The 19,369-nt window shown below is 38.2% G+C and overlaps 2 protein-coding genes across 2 annotated transcripts in view; both read right to left on the bottom strand.

Moving 5' to 3' along the window:
- The window catches only part of whrnb (whirlin b), a 60,090-nt gene extending 48,787 nt beyond the window's left edge, over positions 1 to 11,303 (bottom strand). The window contains exon 1 of the mRNA XM_058777259.1: positions 6,897 to 11,303. Within this exon, the coding sequence (XP_058633242.1) occupies positions 6,897 to 7,625 (729 nt within the window). The 5' untranslated portion in view covers positions 7,626 to 11,303. The remainder of the gene's footprint in view (positions 1 to 6,896) is intronic.
- A 148-nt stretch (positions 11,304 to 11,451) lies between these two features.
- noxa1 (NADPH oxidase activator 1) lies at positions 11,452 to 19,249 on the bottom strand. The gene is made up of 16 exons (XM_058777260.1): positions 19,097 to 19,249; positions 18,698 to 18,877; positions 17,844 to 17,926; positions 17,516 to 17,624; positions 16,309 to 16,443; positions 15,976 to 16,083; positions 15,533 to 15,592; positions 15,408 to 15,445; positions 15,150 to 15,288; positions 14,869 to 14,937; positions 14,336 to 14,414; positions 13,924 to 14,003; positions 12,705 to 12,859; positions 12,453 to 12,558; positions 11,837 to 11,960; positions 11,452 to 11,740 (listed from the first exon to the last, which is right to left on the bottom strand). Exons 2-16 carry the CDS (start codon positions 18,869 to 18,871, stop codon positions 11,634 to 11,636), a joined length of 1,566 nt encoding a protein of 521 aa, XP_058633243.1. The 5' UTR covers positions 18,872 to 18,877; positions 19,097 to 19,249; the 3' UTR covers positions 11,452 to 11,633.
- Between the last annotated feature and the right edge of the window lie 120 nt (positions 19,250 to 19,369).

Below are 19,369 nucleotides of genomic sequence, written 5' to 3'. Positions count from 1 at the left end.
TGAGGCAGCTTTGAGTGTGTTCTCTGGCTTAAACACTGTCTGCTTAATTAACCGCTTTTATGAATTATTCAGGTCCTAATGGGAAGCAGAATGGATCCAATTAATAAACGAGAGCAGGAATCCCAACAGGAGTGGCTCTGAACACCCCTATTAGCTTAGCACGCAAACAGGAACTACGGCAATTAACGTGGAACGATGATGCTGGAAGAACTGCTGGAATTCAGATAAAAAAGGATTTTACCATGTACAATAGTGTGATTAGTCTTGTCAGGCTGGAATAATTAGCACATAAAGAACTAGTCACTGATCACAGTGAGAGGAGGAACAACTGGTGACTGAATTTGACCAAGCTTACAAGGTTTGTGGCATCAAGAAGGTATCAATGTTTTTTTAGGCACGTAAACAAAATAGCTTCAAGTGTAACTGTCTGTATATTCTGCTTTGTTTCCAGAGTTATGTTCATAAGATAATCAGTTGCTACTTATTACATTTGAAAGGACGGATAATTTGACCACAAAGAATACACACATTTGCACCTAAAACAGACAATTATTTGTATTGCAGACTGATGCGTTATTATTTTAAAAAGCTAACGGGGCTGCACAATTTATTGAAAACCAAAATCATGATATGGCTTTGTGTGACACAACCCAAATTCCAGAAATGTTGGGATGTTTTTTTAAATTTGAATAAAATGAAAACTAAAAGAATTTCAAATCACATGAGCCAATATTTTATTTACAATAGAACATAGATAACATAACAAATGTTTAAACTGAGAAATTGTACAATTTTATGCACAAAATGAGCTCATTTCAAATTTGATAATAATAATAATAAAATGGAGATCTCAAAGCGCTTTACAACAACAAATAAAACCATACACAATAACAATCAAAAACACAACAAATAAAACAATGTAAAAATAAAATAAAACATTTAATTAAAAGCTACCCTAAAAAAAATGAGTTTTAAGGCGAGATTTAAAAGTGCTAAGAGTTTTAGCTCACCTTATGTCAATCGGTAAAAAATTCCACAGTTTTGGAGCTAATGAAGAAATGAAGATAATGAAGATGCCTGCTACAGGTCTCAAAATAGTTGGGACGGGGGCATGTTTACCATGGTGTAGCATCTCCTCTTCTTTTCAAAACAGTTTGAAGACTTCTGGGCTTCGAGGTTATGAGTTTCTGGAGTTTTGGTGTTGGAATTTGGTCCCATTCTTTGTGGTCGTCTTTGATGTATTTTTCGTTTAATGATCAGCCAAATGTTCTCTATAGGTGAAAGATCTGGACTGCAGGCAGGCCAATTCAGCACCCAGACTCTTCTACTACAAAGCCATGCTGTTGTAATAGCTGCAGTATGTGGTTTTGCATTGTCCTGCTGAAATACACAAGGCCTTCCCTGAAATAGACGTCGTCTGGAGGGGAGCATATGTTGCTCTAAAACCTTTATATACCTTTCAGCATTCATAGTGCCTTCCAAAACATGCAAGCTGCCCATACCGTATGCACTTATGCACCCCCATACCATCAGAGATGCTGGCTTTTGAACTGAATTCTGATAACACACTGGAAGGTCTCCCTCCTCTTTAGCCCGGAGGACATGGCGCCCGTGATTTCCAACAAGAATGTAAAATTTGGACTCGTCTGACCATAGAACACTTTTCCACTTTGAAACAGTCCATTTTAAATGAGCCTTGGCCCACAGGACACAACAGCGCTTCTGGACCATGTTCACATATGGCTTCCTTTTTGCATGATAGATCTTTAGTTGGCATCTGCAGATGGCACGGCGGATTGTGTTTACCGACAGTGATTTATGGAAGTATTCCTGGGCCCATTTAGTAATGTCAATGACAGAATCATGCCGATGAGTGATGCAGTGTCGTCTGAGGGCCCGAAGACCACGGGCATCCAACAAAGGTCTTCGGCCTTGTCCCTTACGCACAGAAATTTCTCTAGTTTCTCTGAATCTTTTGATGATGTTATGCACTGTAGATGATGAGATTTGCAAAGCCTTTGCAATTTGACATTGAGGAACATTGTTTTTAAAGTATTCCACAATCTTTTTATGCACCCTTTCACAGATTGGAGAGCCTCTGCCCATCTTTACTTCTGAGAGACTCTGCCTCTCTAAGACATCCCTTTTATAGCTAATCATGTTACAGACCTGATGTCAATTAACTTAATTAGTTGCTAGATGTTCTCCCAGCTGATTCTTTTCGAAATGTCTTGCTTTTTCAGCCCTTTGTTGCCCCCGTGCCAACTTTTTTGAGACCTGTAGCAGGCATCAAATTTGAAATGAGCTCATTCAGTGGATAAAAGTGTAAAATTCCTCCGTTTAAACATTTGTTATGTTCTCTATGTTCTATTGTGAATAAAATATTGGCTTGTGATTTGAAAGTCTTTTAGTTTTCATTTTATTCACGGAATTATTTACGGAATTCAGGTTGTAACATCGCAAAGTCTGTGATAAATAAAACATAAATTTATACATATCAGTGGCATGCAGAGGTGTTCTGAAATGAGGAGGCAAAGTCCTCACATTTTCAAAAAAATTTTTAATTAAATGTGAATTCATGTCTAAGTCACATTTTCTTGGTATAAAATATAAATCTCATCAATAAAGTATAAATCTCATCAGTTTAGAGTTTTTAAGCATTTGACATTTTTTCCAAAATAATACCTCAAAGAAGTAACAACTTAAAATATATATTTTATTTAAACAATTATATATTTTATTTATGAACTGGTGTTCAGCTGGGGTTTTTTTCATAATAAACTTATTTTTAGAACATCAGTCATTAGAGCTCGGTAAACTGGTCAGTGGTCACAGATGTGTAGAAGAACCTTTAATTTTAATAAGCTGATTGCTCACTAAAAAAACACTCAGACCATGTTTTCAGGCCATTTGAAATTTGATTTTGACTTGACAAAATGGTGATATATAAGTGTGTGAGTTGTTTACTTATTTTTTAATTAGTCTTCCCATTAACCCTATTATATTGTTCATCCAGACTGATTCGTGAACACAGAACGCACACGAAAAGAGATTTATCGTATGAACCAATCACAGCTGAACATAACCAGTCATATCCAATCATATTGCGATGGAGGCATTTCCTCCTCTCACATGACTTTCCCCCATTCATTTTCAATTGCCCCCCACCAAACCCCACCGCAGGCTTTAGGGGGTCTGTTAAAACTCAATGGGCTCAGGGGAGGTGAGAGACGCGGACTCCTGCTGTAACTTTACCTGCTTGGTGTTGATGTTGCACAGATTTACTTAAAAATAAGTGATTTATATGTTTTTTAGGGGTGTAACAAATCATACCGAATTCATACCGAACCGTTTCGGTATGGGTCTTTCGGTTTGGTACGCATGTGTACCGAACCAGAGGCGTCATGCCCATTCAAAGTGATTTTTGTGCCAAGTGGATTTTGAATGCAGCTTCCAAAAGACAAAAAATAGCAGATTAATATTTTCAATATTTAATACAATCACATCGGCGTGATTAGAACGTTCAGTGCGTCATATCATCAGCTGCTAAATTCAAATCTGCGTTCGCTGGCTGGCGCTGAGCCAGACACAGACGCGTTTTTACAGCACTGTACATTATAACCAATCACACACGATGCTGTTGAGCTTATGAATGCAATGGCCAATCACAGGCATTCATATGAGTCATCGCTAAAATTCCGGTGCTTTCTTCACTTGCTCGCTGACTGAATACATATTTCTGGCGAATTCTCTCATCAGAAACAACAAAGTGAAAATGTGTTTACGAATCTGTAAGTAAGATATTAATTTCATAGTGTAAACAGCTTCAGTGATTTTAATGGGAGTTTTTGAGAGTGCTTGAACTCTAGACTGTCAGTGAAAATGTTCTTTGATTATGTAAATGTTCTTTGCTCTCTTTCTGTAGCCTATAATGAAAGTGTAATGATTAGTAGCCTAACTTACAATGATTTTACTCACATTAACTTTCAATGTTAAATTCACATTAAATATAAAGTCAGTCATGGGATGACACCCATATCTGTTAATTAAGTAAACAGACAGGTTTTTATGCATAGTTAACAGATTACATTATTAGGTTACTTTGACCATCGCCCACTATAGATCAACTAACATAATCTATGAAGGTGAGAATCAAGATATTTCATGATGTAGTTCATGCCTTTGGAAATGCTTCAAAATAAAATATGCGCACGTGTTTGTTCGTCCATTTGACTTGAAGCGTCGCTGCGCACCGATCAAAAAAAGACTCCAAGGTAGGCGCGAGAGCGATTCGAAAGCATAAGGAGCCATCTGCTCTGTTCTCTATGGCTCTCATGAATGTCACACAACGATCTACCTGCACAGTGCAAACAGTCAAAACCTGGACATTTTAGGCAATATAGAAATTTTTTCCCGTAAAAATGGCCCGTATGGTCACCCATTTTTAGGACACAGTGCCTCCCATGCCTCCTTGGAGGAAACACTACTGATACACATATAATAAAATAAATATATGGACTGTGTATTTCATAGTGAAGTGGAGTGAAATGGTGCTCCACAAAAACTACATCTCTGCATCTACTCCATACCATATACCATAAATATTAGTATTATAATTCTGTAAATTAAAAAAAAAGATTGTTGTTGTTATTGCATTATTTTCTTATACTTTTTATTTAACAGTGAATTACTACAACAGCAATACTTCTTATTTTAATATTTTATTATTATTAAAATTAAAATATTTTTTGAACACAACCTGGAGCTTAAAAACCAACATATTTTGAAATCACAATTTTTCTCTAAAATCATGCATGTCTAAAATCTTCAAAGTATTATTGTGTTAACACTGTTTTTTGGGGTTGTATAAATAAAATGTGACAATCCTGGTTGGTCAATTTGTAGGTCAGCCCAGTGAGTTGTTCTTGTCCGGAATAAGCTGCAACATGGACAAGCGTGCCTTAAAGCTAAAGGCCATGTCATCTTCCATAAGATATTGTGTTAACAACTCTGATATTGTCAAATCAGCTCAATTCACACCTCGGCTTCATAGTAAACTTCACAAGCAATGTGAGACGGACAATTCTCACCTCAAACATCTTTATTTAGAAATGCTTACAGGCTGGCACTTTGAGTAAACATGGTCAATCACTTTTAATCCCTCCATATGGAACCTGCAATCAAGACAGACTGACTCACTCACTCAATAAAGCTTCACAAACAGGCGTCAGGCCCTGAACTTCTGCTATATAAACTACAATATTAATGTAATTAAACAGCTATACTTGATACTGCTGGTGTGATTGGCAGAAAGCAAAAACTGTCTGAATAGTGCCAAGATGTAGCTGATACAGGACTCAGCTTCCATGCAACAATTTGACTCACATTGTTATTTGCTCTGTGCTTTTTTTAGTTTGTGGATTCAATTCTGACAGGCAAACAAGACTGTGACACGAGTAAGACAGGCAGTACAACAAAGCGAGGACGATACAAAAGAATGCCGCACTTCCCTCAGCAGTCTAACGTGAACGCTTGAAAAATAAAACAAAAAACAAACACAGAATGAGCCTGCCCACACAAATAGTCAAGGAGAGAGAGTGAGCGAGCAAAGAGGAGAGGAAAGTAAGAGTGATGTGGCTGCCTGTCATTGCTCTTCTTCTGCAAACTGTACAAGCTTCAATTGTTATGTAACCCATGATTTAACTCTCAAATCCAGGACTAAAATTAGAGATGATAATAGATTCCACCACAGGCAAATTTCTAACTGGACGTTACAGCTGATAAAACACCAGTACTTCCAATTCTTTTCACAATGCCTGAGACCAGCACCAGCTCCAATGGGGCGTTTTGAGTCAATTATCCAATTTCCTGAAATTACCTTTGGACACACAAGGGGAATGAGAGAAAATGTGTTAAAAAGGCCAGGATTAGGACCATGTGAAGAGAAGAGAGCAAGTGAGATGGTTTAGTCACACTGCCAGTGGCCAGGTTGGGGTTGTGGCCAAAAGTTAGTGCACAGTACTGTGTAATCAAGTGGGCAAAAAAAATAATAAAATTAAAGATTGATTTTAGCCCTGCTAAAGCCAGTAACTCTGACTGGGACTTTGGCCAAAGATTTTTCTGCAGGGCTGTGACACTGGTAAAGGACTTTACAGGATGAGAGGAGGGAGGGGGAATGTAAATGGGGCTGTTTGGTACAAAAAAGGAAAGTCAACACTGTAAAAATGAAAAGACCAACTGGGGTTCCTCACACTGCCACACTGACAGATCCATGTAAAGCAGCGATTCCCAACCAGAGGTATGTGCACCCAAAGAAGTAGAGATTTAGATTTTGCTTTGTTGAAGTTATAAAACAGAAATTATCTGAAATTAAAAGAAAAATTATTGATTTTTTTTTTTTTTTAATTATTTAATAATTTTTAACAGGACAATATGAGGGCAGTCAAACCATCCTTCATTTTCTTTAATACTATTAAACTTTCATTTGGTATACATAGGGCCTATCTTTATTTATTCGGTATGTCCAATTTGGTTTTCATTGACAAAGTTTCTCCATGATTCAAAGAACAGTCAGAAACTGTAAAAGACCAACAATCGCTTATGGAAGTGCATCAAAACATGTATCTTATAATGGGTTTACTTAAAGTCTCATTGCCAGTCTTAGAGTTTTTGCAGTAAACTATCAGAAAACTGCCTTTTTGATAAGGTTCCTATAGGTTTTCTATAAGTTTCCTTCAGTTCGGCAGTCTGACGAACCCCCAAAAATGTCTCATTTTTTCAGTGAACAATTTCAGACTGAACAGATCCACAAAAGATTTCTCCCGATGTGAAATGTTTAAAACACTGCCAAAAACACACTTTCACTCACTCACACTAACACAGAGGTCACACATCACCTTGACTGCCTCTCCATGAGTGACTCGGTCAAACACCACGTTATTGACTTGCATGATCTGGTCTCCAACTCTGAGCCCCTCTCTCTCAGCGGATGATCCCGGCTCCACCAAAGACACATAGATGCCCACTCCATGCTCTGACCCACCCCGTATGCTGAATCCCAGGCCTTCGTGGCTCTTGCTCCTTTTCAGTGTAACTTGGCGGATTTCATCAGGCTCTTCCAGCATCAGCGCTGGCGCTGTCCCCTCAGCCGCGGTGCTGAAAACCGGAGCCTGGCGCACGGATCCGTGACTGGGACCGGCCTGCTCGGACTCGTGCAGAAAGTGCACGGAGGATGCTCCAGCATGCGCGTTCGTGCTGCTGAGATCTTCCGAGCACTCGTGCTTGATACTGGCTGCCAGCAGATCCGTCTTCAGATAAAGCCCTTCCGATGTGTATTGGTCGAACAGCAGCTGGTCCGAGCGGGGTATGACCAGGCGCAGCATGGGTAAGAGTTGGCGCTTGTTGGGTGTGTTGAGAATGACTTTGAGAGTCTGCACGAGATCAAAGACATTGCGCTTGGCGTGGTAAACGTTGAGACAGTGGATGAACTGCTCCCTTTCGAAGTCGTTGAGCAGCACGTTGAGCGCGTTGTGCAACTTCTTGACGTTAACGGAAAGCGCGCGGCCACCGGAGCCCAGGGAGTTCGCGCCCGACTTGAGAGAAGCGCGCTCCAGATCCGTGCTCATTCTCGGACACCTCAAAACCACAGGAGGATTTCACATCAGGCATTAGGAACAGAGCACGGTCACTGTCTCTTGCTAAAAACAGAAGCGCACCGCGATTCGTGCGTTAAACCTGTGGTGAGACCAGCCATGCTGAGTGAAGTCTTCAAAATAACAACGCAGAATAACTAGTGCAATGCAGTTTCGAAACTTTTGATTATTAAAGAAATTGGTTTAATAATCACTTTGAATAGTGGAAAAAGTACACTGTTCTTCCAAAGGCAAACAACAAACCCGAATTAAGTCCCGCGAGGATTTGACGTCCGTTATAGTGACTTTAATCCTTTTGGTAACACACTGTGCGATGAGAAACGGGTGGTGAGACGCGTCCTGCTCCGAGAAAGAAACAAATACACTGCAAGAACGTTTGAAGTTTGGCAGCTGCGCTCAGAAGAGCAGCGCGTCTGGTCAGTGTGGCTCGCTCGGATTTCTAGTCGCTACTACTGAGTCCTTAGTGAGATACCGACACTGCGCTCTGGAGGAAATGACGCACGCGCGAGGCGCCTCTGTTGCTTAGGAACAAACAACTGTGAGGAACGCATTTGGACAACAAACTAAACCACATTTTTCCTGTGCGTGAGCTATTTTTAATGTTCAAGGCCCACCGGGCTATTGACGTGAATCAATTGAAAAACAAGTCGTTTCCAAAGAACAGTGCGCACTTAACGTAAAAGTTCTCAAAGGGAAACACAGTCGAAACCACAGCCACCTTATTTCAACTTTACACGTATGTGCCATATTTATTTATTTAATTCATTTATTTTAAGGCATAATGTACATCCAGCCTGTCATTGTTGAAAAATAAACAACGATAGGGCGATAACATTATGATTAGCTGTCATGTCCCATGAAATATTGATTTGATTTGTAATAAATCATTATCTTGTAGATTAGCGCTTATAGATTCTGCTCAGAAAAATAGTCTGGCCTAACATTTTAGTTGGACATTCGTGATCATCAAAAATAACATTTCAATAATGTCTGTGAAATAATAAAAAATAGAGCGTTCCCATAACCAAGACAAACTGAACGTTGTAAGTTCAGAGAACATTTCATAATTTATTGGTAACGTTAGCAAGACGTTCTTAGAACATATTTATTTTGGCTGGAAAGAGAACATTGCACACATAGCCTACTTATGATTTAATATTTAATTTAAAAAAAAGATTAATTTATCAATCTGCAATAAAACATAAAAATTGTGCCATCATGGCAATGGTGGAACATCCCATTTAGAGATCAAAAATATTTGACCTAGCAAAGCCACAACTGACCAATCAGAATCAAGTGTTCCAGATAGCCATTAAATACAGAAAAACTTCCAGAATAGTAGTGACCTAAATACATTTTTCAGTAATGATTAATGAAAACCAAACCTGATTATGATTGACATTTTCCTTTGGAACACTTTAAAAAGAAATATCTCAGTGCAGATGAAATTCTGAAGACCCTTATGTTTCAATCTTATAGCTGATTTCTTATCCTAAGTTAAGACGGGGCAGTGAAAGCTGTTTTGAACAGATTTACAAAACGAGGGCAGTGTTTGGACGCATTTATGTGTGTGTGCTTTATTTGAGAGTGCTCCATTTATACCTGAAGCTCTCTAATTCCTTGTGTCTGCCTGGGCAAAGAGAGTAATATCACATCTAAAACACAGCTCTGCTCCAATCAGGTTGGTGTTGTGAGAACCCAACTCTCACAGAGGCTGTCTAATACAGCATCTGCTGAGAAAAGCTGCATAATCCATACTGCACATTCATGGCAGTCCATGAATTGTTTTAAACAATAATAATTATCCTTATTATGTAGGCTGTCTGATGTGCTTAAAAGGCAACCAGCAAGGGTTTAGGCCAGTCTGTGGATTTCAGCTGCTGTGGAAGCTCAGTTAAAACACACGTGTCATCCTCTAAGCTCATAAAGAGGAATTAGAAAGGCCTGTCAGCAGACATCCACAACCTACAGTACACCAATAGTCTCACTGAGGGCTATTAATAAGCTCATATGGACAGACTGTTGCTCCCTTTAAGGCTGTATATTTAACCTCATCCTTTTCTGCACTGACCCAATCCAGTTTCAATGTAGTGTGTTTTACTGGCACGACAGCAACAAAGTGCATTTGTTTTGCCAGGGAGACTGTATACATCATTGCTAAATAAAATAATTAAAAATATCAACTAACTAAACTAGAGACTAATCATCTATAGACCCTCTCAACTGAACTTTCTTCGTTCTTTCAGGTGTCCAACCCACTGATTTACAGCCCTTTAAGATGGTGACATTGCAGCAAAGGAGTCAAATTCATTGCTAATTTGCAATTACCGCTCTTGGCATCAGCGCATGGTGGCAGAAATTAATGAACAATTAATGGGCCTAAATGAGACAATAGAGATGCTCATTGATCTTTATGCACTGTAGAAGTGAATGCACTTCAGCTGTAAGTCATGCATAACTATGACTCACTTACCAATGGCACACATACACACTCAGAAGTGCTCCAAAATGTATGCCAGAAATTCAATTAAGTGCTAAAATACCAAATATCTTCCCTTGTCCTTTCTTTCTCCCTACGCGTATACGCGTGTTTGTGAGAGTGATTTAATGAAGCTGTGTGGTTGGGCTGGTTTAACCTAATTTGAGTAACTCCTGTTCTCTTGGCTTAAAATTGAGACTCCAGATTTCCCCCTGCACCATCATAGTTGGCTCTTTTCTGCTGTCTGCTAAAGTCCCACGTTATCTTTTGAGTACAGAGCAAGTGATGTACTGAATAAACGACTAACTTTTATGACGGGTTGCACAGTCAAGGCCATTAAATTGCAGCCGTTGGCTGTGCCACACAAAGACCCAAATACAGTTCAGTTACAACTGACAGAAGCTTGTTTTGTCACTGAAACATGTTAAACTGTATAACTCCCTGACACTTATACAACACCATTTACAACAGCTCATAAACACGACGGCAAATTTCATTCTTTGACAAATAAAAATCCAGGGACAGAAGGTAGGAGGGGAAGGACTGATCGGTAAACGTTGGGTCAGAATGCGGTATGGCTTTGATTAATAGCAGAATGTTTAATGGGAATTGAGGGAAATATGCGTCATGCTGGGCTCTGCCAACCCCATAATTACGGCAATATAAAAGAGCAGAGGGATCGTATGCTGCAGTGCCATGCCCCAGTGCCCAGTCTGACAGAGCACACCACGCCATTAAACACTGCATTACGGATACCTCACTGAGGTGTATTCAGCTCTCACTACAGGACAGGGGTGATTTAAAAGCCATTTTATGACATCTGACCAAGTCGGAAATAAAATCTGCCAGCGGTGTGTATTGTATGGGTGTGATGCAAGTTAAATCATCTCTTTTGCTGCACTGCTGTTCAGTTTGTATATGATAGATACCATGTCAGCTGCAGGTTAAGAAGAGGTGGGTGGCAATCATGTAAACTAAAGCTGGCATCCCATGGAGCACTATTTAAAACTTTGGATTTGGCCTTTAGCCGCCCTGTTTTGTGATCTCAAAAAGTACCTGAAATTCTCACTTGTCTATTAATATTAAATGAACGCACTCTGTAAAGCGAGCCAGGAGTTTCCAGTTGGCATGTAATTTAGACAGAATTTGGATGTTCCGGTACCATTATACATAATATATTTTAGACATCTTAATTCCCAAATTATATTATTTTCCAGTTAAAAGCACTTAAAGACTGCTGTAATCTCATTAAGTAAATGGCAAAATAAATCAAGGAAAATTCACCTTTGGAACAAGAAAAAAAATATGGAGGAGGAGGAATTATTTTGATTTCTTGTTTTAAAATGTATGCTCAAAGACAACAGTTAGCTGAAGGCACATTTTGGCATGACGATAAATACTGTAATTTTTAACAGATGGACCCCTCAAGACTGTCGCTGCACATGTGAAAGTTCTTATTCACTGAAGGCTAATACAGCCACTGTTGATGTTTAGAGGCTGTGTCAATCTGTTGATGCCCCACTGATGCTGTCTGTCTCCCGATGAGCAAAACTTCGAGGGAAGATGCCGATATTTCCAGCAACGTGTCCTTCTAACCACTCATCATTCACTGCAAAATGGAAAAAAATACTTGTCTTACCCAATCACTTGTGTGTAACATTAATAACAAAATGAATAACAAAAAGATACCCCTGTGTTTATGTACCTTCACTGAGAATGTCAATTGTGTCGCCTTCACTGAATTCCAAATCCTCTGGGCCTTGTGCATTGTAGTCATACAGTGCCACCATCTGATAGAGAATGGCCCTGTTGGTCAGAGGGTCCTCGTTCTTGGGACAAGATGGAAAAAACAGGAAGTTGCCAAATATTAAATATTGCTAAATTGGTGTAACATTCATTCATAATGAATGGTCATAGCTTAACCACTGGCATACATTTTTGGCAAGACAAGCAAACCAAACTAGATTTTTGCAATTCTGTTCTGTTAAATTATATTAAAGGGAGTTCACCCAAAAATCAACCTTTTGTTATCATTTGCTCACCCTTATGTCATTCCAAACCTGTAAGAGTTTTTTTCTCATGTCGAACATAAAGGAAGATATTCTGAAGAATGCTGGTAATCAGACAGTTGATGGTCCCCATTGACTTCCATAGTATTTCTGTACATAGTATTTCAACGACTGTTTGGTTCTTCAAAATTCTTCAAAACATGTTCAACACAAGAGAGAAACTTTCTTTGGAACGACATAAGACTGAGTAAATGGGTGAACTATTCCTTTAAGTCACAGATAGCTGTCAGTCAAAAATGGCGATTAGTTTACCTGACACCAAATTCGTGCACGTCCGTATTCAGCCACACCCTCCAGGCTATCCAGTCTATCATCACCATTTAGTGGTGTTAGTGCTCTGGTGCCATTCCTTCTGTGTCTGTGAGAGGAAGTAGTAGTATTTGTTAGAGATGGTGTGGGGGGCTGTACAATGGAAAAATGTGACCAGAGTTCTAACATACTTTAAAGCTGGGAATTAATGGCAACTAAAAGCGGGTCAACCAGACTGCAGGTCTGCGATATTACCTGAGGCGAACGTTCATTGCAGGCTGTCCTAATTTCTCAGCGATTTTGTCTTGCAGATCCCGGAAAGAAGTTTCTAAAGGGACTCTTAGAGCCATAGTGTATGTATAGTGCACCTTGACTATGACTGATCCAGGCTCCTGAGGTGAAGTTTGGGCCTGAGAAATTGGGGTGGGGGGCACATCTGGTTACGGCTGAGAAAACTGAGAGCTACATATGATCAGTTCACTGGAAGTGTAAGCCAAGCGAATATGAAGTTACAATACAAGAACTTGTAAAAGTACCCCAATTTCAAATACCCCTACGCACAAGGTATTTGCATATTCAGATATAAGTTTTGTCACAAGGTAATCAGGTTTCTCTGCCAGACAATGGCCTCAAATAGTCCCCTTTTCAAATTTTTATCAGCTTTCTTTTGCTCCCTTGGGTGTATTTCTGACTGAATCAGGCCAAATCAAAGGCCCGCTGCCTCAACACTCCACTCCACTTCATGTCTGAGTCACAAAACTCATTCAAAAGATCTCATCTCACAAAAAAAGATCAACCATGACGGCCACTGCATTAATCATGCTCTGCTTCTATTTCCATCTACAGTACATGATACTGTCAGAAATGCTGGCTTTCAGGCTTGACAAATTGGACAGGGAGATAAAACGAATTTGCAGAAATATATAAGATATAAGCACAGAGGATGCAACCAAATATGTTAACAGACCTGGTCTTTCAAACCATGTTGAAAGACCACAAATCTGTTCCCTTTCATTTAAAGAACAAATCATTTTTAATAACTTAAGTTTATTGTTTAAAAGACACTTAATATTCATTAATATCATTGATTACTGAACAAAACTTGAACTGAATTGAGCTAAATAATGATGACGCCATTTGTTAAGGAAATGAAACATTTTTTGTAAATAATGCACTTTACACAGTTATTGAAATGAACTGAATCAACACTGACTGAAACTGAATAATGGATTTGTCTTACATTTGATAACCTTGGCATCACTGATTCTGTTACTTGCTTGTTTAATACTGTGCAGCTGCAACTGTATTAAGGTAAATCGACTTAAAGCTTTTAATTAATGTTGAAAAATCCTTGCAAAAACAGATTGTGTGGGTAAAATAAAACGTTGGAGTTTCCATTCTAAAGGGATCACTGCTTTGTCCTGCCACAAGGTCAGCATTCTTTCATCATTTTCAAGTGTGTTTCGTTACTCACCTGCTGAGTAGGGACGCGGGTGGAGTTGCCGGTTGTAGGAGGTATTGTGTGGGTAGCACTGGCATAGGAGGGCTGCAACTCTACAGGAGAGTGGATGAAACTTACATTCTTCAGAATACCGGTACAGTCATTTTTGCTTTTTATTTTTAGAAATAAAGGAGAGACAGGAAATGATAACTGCACATAAGTGCATCATGCAACATGCTGGAGCATGTGCTGCATTTAAACAATGCCAGTGCGTTTTTAATAATGGCATCTATCAAATATTATAGAAGAGAAAGTATAGAGATGATATTTTCTTTCATTTTTTATAATATGTATTTCTGAAAATAAAACGCACAACAACAACTTTAGTCATTAACAAACAGTTTCAGTTTGAATGTGTCTGTTTTATCTGAATTATTTTCTGTACCTAATGAACGTTGAGATGGAGCTTGGGGTCGATTTGGGGGTTTTAGGGCTGGAGGATGTGGGATGCCACTGGCGAGTTCCTTCAAAGAAATATGCAGAGAAAATCACTAAATATGCTACTTTAATTCCGATATTGAACATCAGAGGTCACTGCTAATACAGTACGCCAAGCAAGGAAATGTAGATCCTTTTTTTGCTCAATTAATCATCACATATCTGGCATAAGTGGTAACAAGAGGCTATTTTTTTTATTTTCATGATTGCTTTTCTCTTCCTTAAAAAGATGCTAAATGTAACAGTGTGCTGAGGCAAAGCGCAGTCTTTGCCAAATCTCTGAGGTTTGTAAAGTGTGTAAGCACATTTTTAGACAAGAATTAAAAAGCTTTTAAAGCTGTCTGCATTCATAAACCTCAACATACTGAATCTAAGAGAAAAGCTGGGTAAGACTTGGCAAATAACAAGACACTATTAAAAACACTATATGGGAAATGAAAGAGGTCATAAAAGGATGTTAAAAACCAAAGGGACACTTACAATTCGCTTGTTTTTACCCTTGTTTTTCTTGCCCATTGGTTCAAGCAGGAAATTGGGAACCAGACCTCTCTGATATTTTTAAAGTAGAAAAAGAGAAATATCTCAGTCATTGTTCTATATTCTGTCAAATGTTTAATATCATATCACATTGATAATGCCACTTCAACTGCTTTTGTGAATGTCAGAAAAATAATTCGAAAGCAAGACTGTAAAGCTGAAAAAACATTCAGTGTGCCTCCAAATCAAAACCAATCCTCTGTAACAGTTCAAGAGTATCCTACCTTTCCATCATAAATAATGACTGCCAGTCCATCTTTGTCGTCATCACTGTACAAAAACACTTCTGCTCCTGCAGGCACTGCGAGCTCCCCTGCCCCTTTTGCCACATATGCACTCTTCACTATCATGTAACGAGAGTCCCTATGCAGGAATAACATATTCAGCTTAATTAGAAATACTTTTTTGTGCTTAAAGTTATTACGATATATTATATCTGTGTATTAAGCTGGTCTTAATATTTCCTGAATATTGATACGTACTGGCCATCCTCTACCTTTGGCTCATAGTACCCCGGTTTCTGCGGAGACATACATAATAATCTAGTTAGAAACCATGACAAGATGGTGAAAAAAGCAGGACAAAATGTGACAGGTAGTAACTGTACCTGTGGTCTGAGAGGATCAAAACCCCTGAAGTCATCATTTGGAATCAAAGAAGTGATGACCTGAGAGAAAAAGACTTTCATTTCAGTAAACGTTTCTCAACTAATAGCGTGCATAGTGTTTATGTGCTTAAAATGTGTTTTGATTTTAAGATATTTCTACATTTTCAACTGTCATCAAACAGAAACTCTCTTCCAGGGGGGGCCTCAAGATAATGTTAAAATTATTGGAGTCAAAAAGGTTACATGAAACATTAACAGCCTTTTTTATACATGCATGCAGTTTGTAATATTTGACTTTGTGCACATTTAGGTTTGTCCAGTTTTGAATTTGATCACCTCTTTTGTGTTTGAATGTCATCTACTTTTCTATTATTGAATTTTGCATCTTAGTTCATTTCCAAACAGATTTTAAAGCAACTGTACAGTGTGTAGATACAAGTCACCTTAGCTTCACCCAAGAAGTCCCTCGGTTTAAGCTGGTCTACCTCCTGTTTCCTGGGACGGAACACTTCACCCTCAGGAACCAAGAGAGGCTCCAAAACCTCTCTCCTCTGGGAGTAAAAATGGACATTTCATGATTACAATGTTCCGTGGAGTGTTGTCAGCTTAAAACACAGACTGCTGAAATCATCACAATCTACTGCGTTCAGTGATACATTATCAGTAAAAGAGCAATCATAATGTAGCGGGGGATCTATTGCACTATGAGAGAAAAAAAAACAACTTTTCAGTGTCCTCTTAGCATTTTCTTAATAAAATGATCACATAGGTCTTACAGAAATAGCCTCTAGAGCTATGTCTATCAAGTTGCTCCGGCCCGCTCCTCTCTCCTTTGAGGCCGCTGTTAAAATTTCCCTGGCTTTGTCCCATTGCTGCAGTCTTGAGTGGACGGCTGCTGCATTATAAAGGACCTATGAGTGGAAAAAAAAAAAAAAAAGAGTTGTACACACTGTTCATTACATCATATCAATAGGACAACAAAAGATTATGCAATATTGTTGGGGTCTATTTTATTTTTTTTTTCAATTTTTCTGAAATACATTTTTACTTTTACTCAGCAAGGATGCATAAAATCGATCAAAAGAGACAGTAAATACAAATGTTATAAAATATTTATATTTTACTCTCTGTTCATTGAAAAATCCTTTAAAATGATCATGTTCCACCAAAATATTAAGCATCACAACTGTTTTTAACTGTCATAATAATGAATGTTATTTATGTTATTTTATAACCAGTTATTTAAAATTTTACATTGTAATAATATTTCACAATATTACGGATTTCACCGTATTTTTATCAAATAAATGCAGCCTTGTGTGTGTGTGTGTGTGTGTGTGTGTGTGTGTGTACACACCTAAAGTAAAATTATATTTTTACTGCACTCTTGGGAAACTGTTAAGTTATTCATTTCCTTGAACAGGACCCTCCATTTCATCACAATGAGTAATGAGGGTGTATCTCGATTATTCTTCCAGGAAATCACATAAAGCATACCTATAGTACATATTCCTCATGTCTAACAATGGACTAGTGGTGCAAATTTAGCTCTTTGGCTCTATGAAACTTCTACAAAGCAAACTTTTCTATCTTTCAGCTAATAGGCATTTGAGGAATAGAAAGGTTGTTTCATCTGTTCAGGCTAACCTGAGCTTAACCTGACAACTGAGGAATGCTGGATATGTCTTATCTTCTTTCACACTGGCATTTGACATTGCATAACCATGGAGCTTTTTCACTCAGCCTTCAAAGAGGCCTTGTGATGGATATCTGAGCAGGTGAACTCCATCAACGTTCATGTTTAATGGCGGAGTTGACACAAGGCTAGATAGAAATTGTCAACAATTTCCCAGCTCTCAATAAAATGTTATGCATGTACAATACATTCAAACAATCATATCATATATATATATATATATATATATATGATTTCATTTTAACTTTTTTTGCACATACAGAGAGAAAATATGCTTATGTTCTGACCTGCCAGCTGTACATTTTATAGCGAAGACCCAGCTGTTTGTAGTCAATTACAGGGTTTTCCCTCATGTATTTCTGAGCCCATATACAATCACCCAATGCCTCCTCCAGCCTGGTGTTAGGAAAAAGTGACACAGACAGAAAGGGAAAGAGAATGAGAAAGGGAGAGAGCAAGAGAACAAAGAGGCAGTGTCAGATCAAAGTGAATCAGCTGTCCAGAACATCAACTTTAAACAAAAGAGGTCAATGTTTAAGATGTTTGTGTTGCGTCATGCTGTAGCGTACCAGACAGACTAGTCAGCTCATTCATAGAGAGCTACAGTATCCTCACCTGTTTGCCATCGTATGAACGGCAGATCTCTGAAAGAATCCCACAGCAAGACATGAATCCTTTGCAATTACCTGGTCGAGAGCCTAAAAGGCATCATTTGACATTGTCAAAGACATCTCAAAACACATCTCCTTTTTATCTAACAAATAAATAACAACTACAGTTTATATTTCCAGATTCTATTTTTTAACTACCTTGAAATAACTCGATTATTAACTAAGCAAAGGGTTTTCAAATTGGGTTAAGGGGACCCCCAGGGGGCCACAAGGGAAAAAAAGCTGTGTAAAAAAACACAATAAATAAAATATATTTAAAATAATTTGTGGGGAAAATACAAATATGGCATAAAAATAATCTAAAACACATTAAAAAAAAAAAAAAAATCAAGATATTCAATTAACCTCCTCAACAACTTTTAAAAAGAAACATAAGTCTGAAACTTATAAATAAATTAATTTGATTAAAATAAAAAAAAGCATTAAGATAAATTGCTATGACAACATTAGAGATAAAATACTATTATAAGCAGAAAAAAAATAATAATGTAATAATACAAACTAAATATTTTCCAAATAATACTCTATACATTTATAATAACCATTTTCACAGTGTAAATTAGGACTTCAAACATTCAAACACACAGCTGCCTTTTAAATTTTAGGATGGTACAAGGATGATCATATTTTGTGGCATCTGTGGCATCTAAAAGATCAAAAGGCCTAAAACTGAACTATAGCTCTCAAAAATACTGTTTAACAACCAAAGACAAATGATAACTGCACTGAATTATTGCTACAGATATCCTACATTTCTACCATGTCTTACACACGTAATTACCAAACTTGTGATTGTACCTTAATGGCCGAGTCCACTTGACCCAGGGCAATGTGTGTTGAAGCGACCACAAACATAGTGCGAAAGTTGTGTTCTGTGATCTGGTTGAGTTTAGTGAGAGCACCCTGCCAGTCCCGGCTGTCTATTGCTCTCACTGCCTCATCCCACAGCTTAATCAACTCTATGTACAGCATGGCCCTCTAGAACAAAAGAAAAATAAATCAACTGATATTTTAGAATCACTATAACAAGATGAACTGAGAAAACACCATATTTTGGTTGCTAATAACACTAAGTACAAAAAGAGTGAATGACAGCTACCCACAAATACAGGTGAGACTAATGAGCTATGCAGGTTCTTGTAAGACAATAAAACCATAAAAGCAAAACCTAATACTAGTACAATGACGGACACTTACCACTGCACAGAAACTGACAGAGATAAGTCAGGAACTTGAACTGCTTTCTAGAAGTGATCACTCATGAATATGAGCGTGGCTCCCGAACAGGTGTAAGCCAGAATTCTTAGTAAACTCACAGGGAAGTGATTTTTGTAGTGTGACACGCAGCTGTGGTTCCTCCCACATACTATGGAGCGAATTTTGTGCCAATATTCATCAAACAAATCCAGTGTTTTGCAAATAAACACAATCTGCTTTGCACAGAAAAACTCGACTTTCAAACAAACGCAA

This window comes from Onychostoma macrolepis, chromosome 05, assembly GCF_012432095.1.
Source record: "Onychostoma macrolepis isolate SWU-2019 chromosome 05, ASM1243209v1, whole genome shotgun sequence".
Lineage (NCBI taxonomy): Eukaryota > Metazoa > Chordata > Actinopteri > Cypriniformes > Cyprinidae > Onychostoma > Onychostoma macrolepis.
The sequence above is the reverse complement of the archived record's forward strand: the minus strand, read 5'-3'. Positions and strand labels throughout refer to the sequence as shown.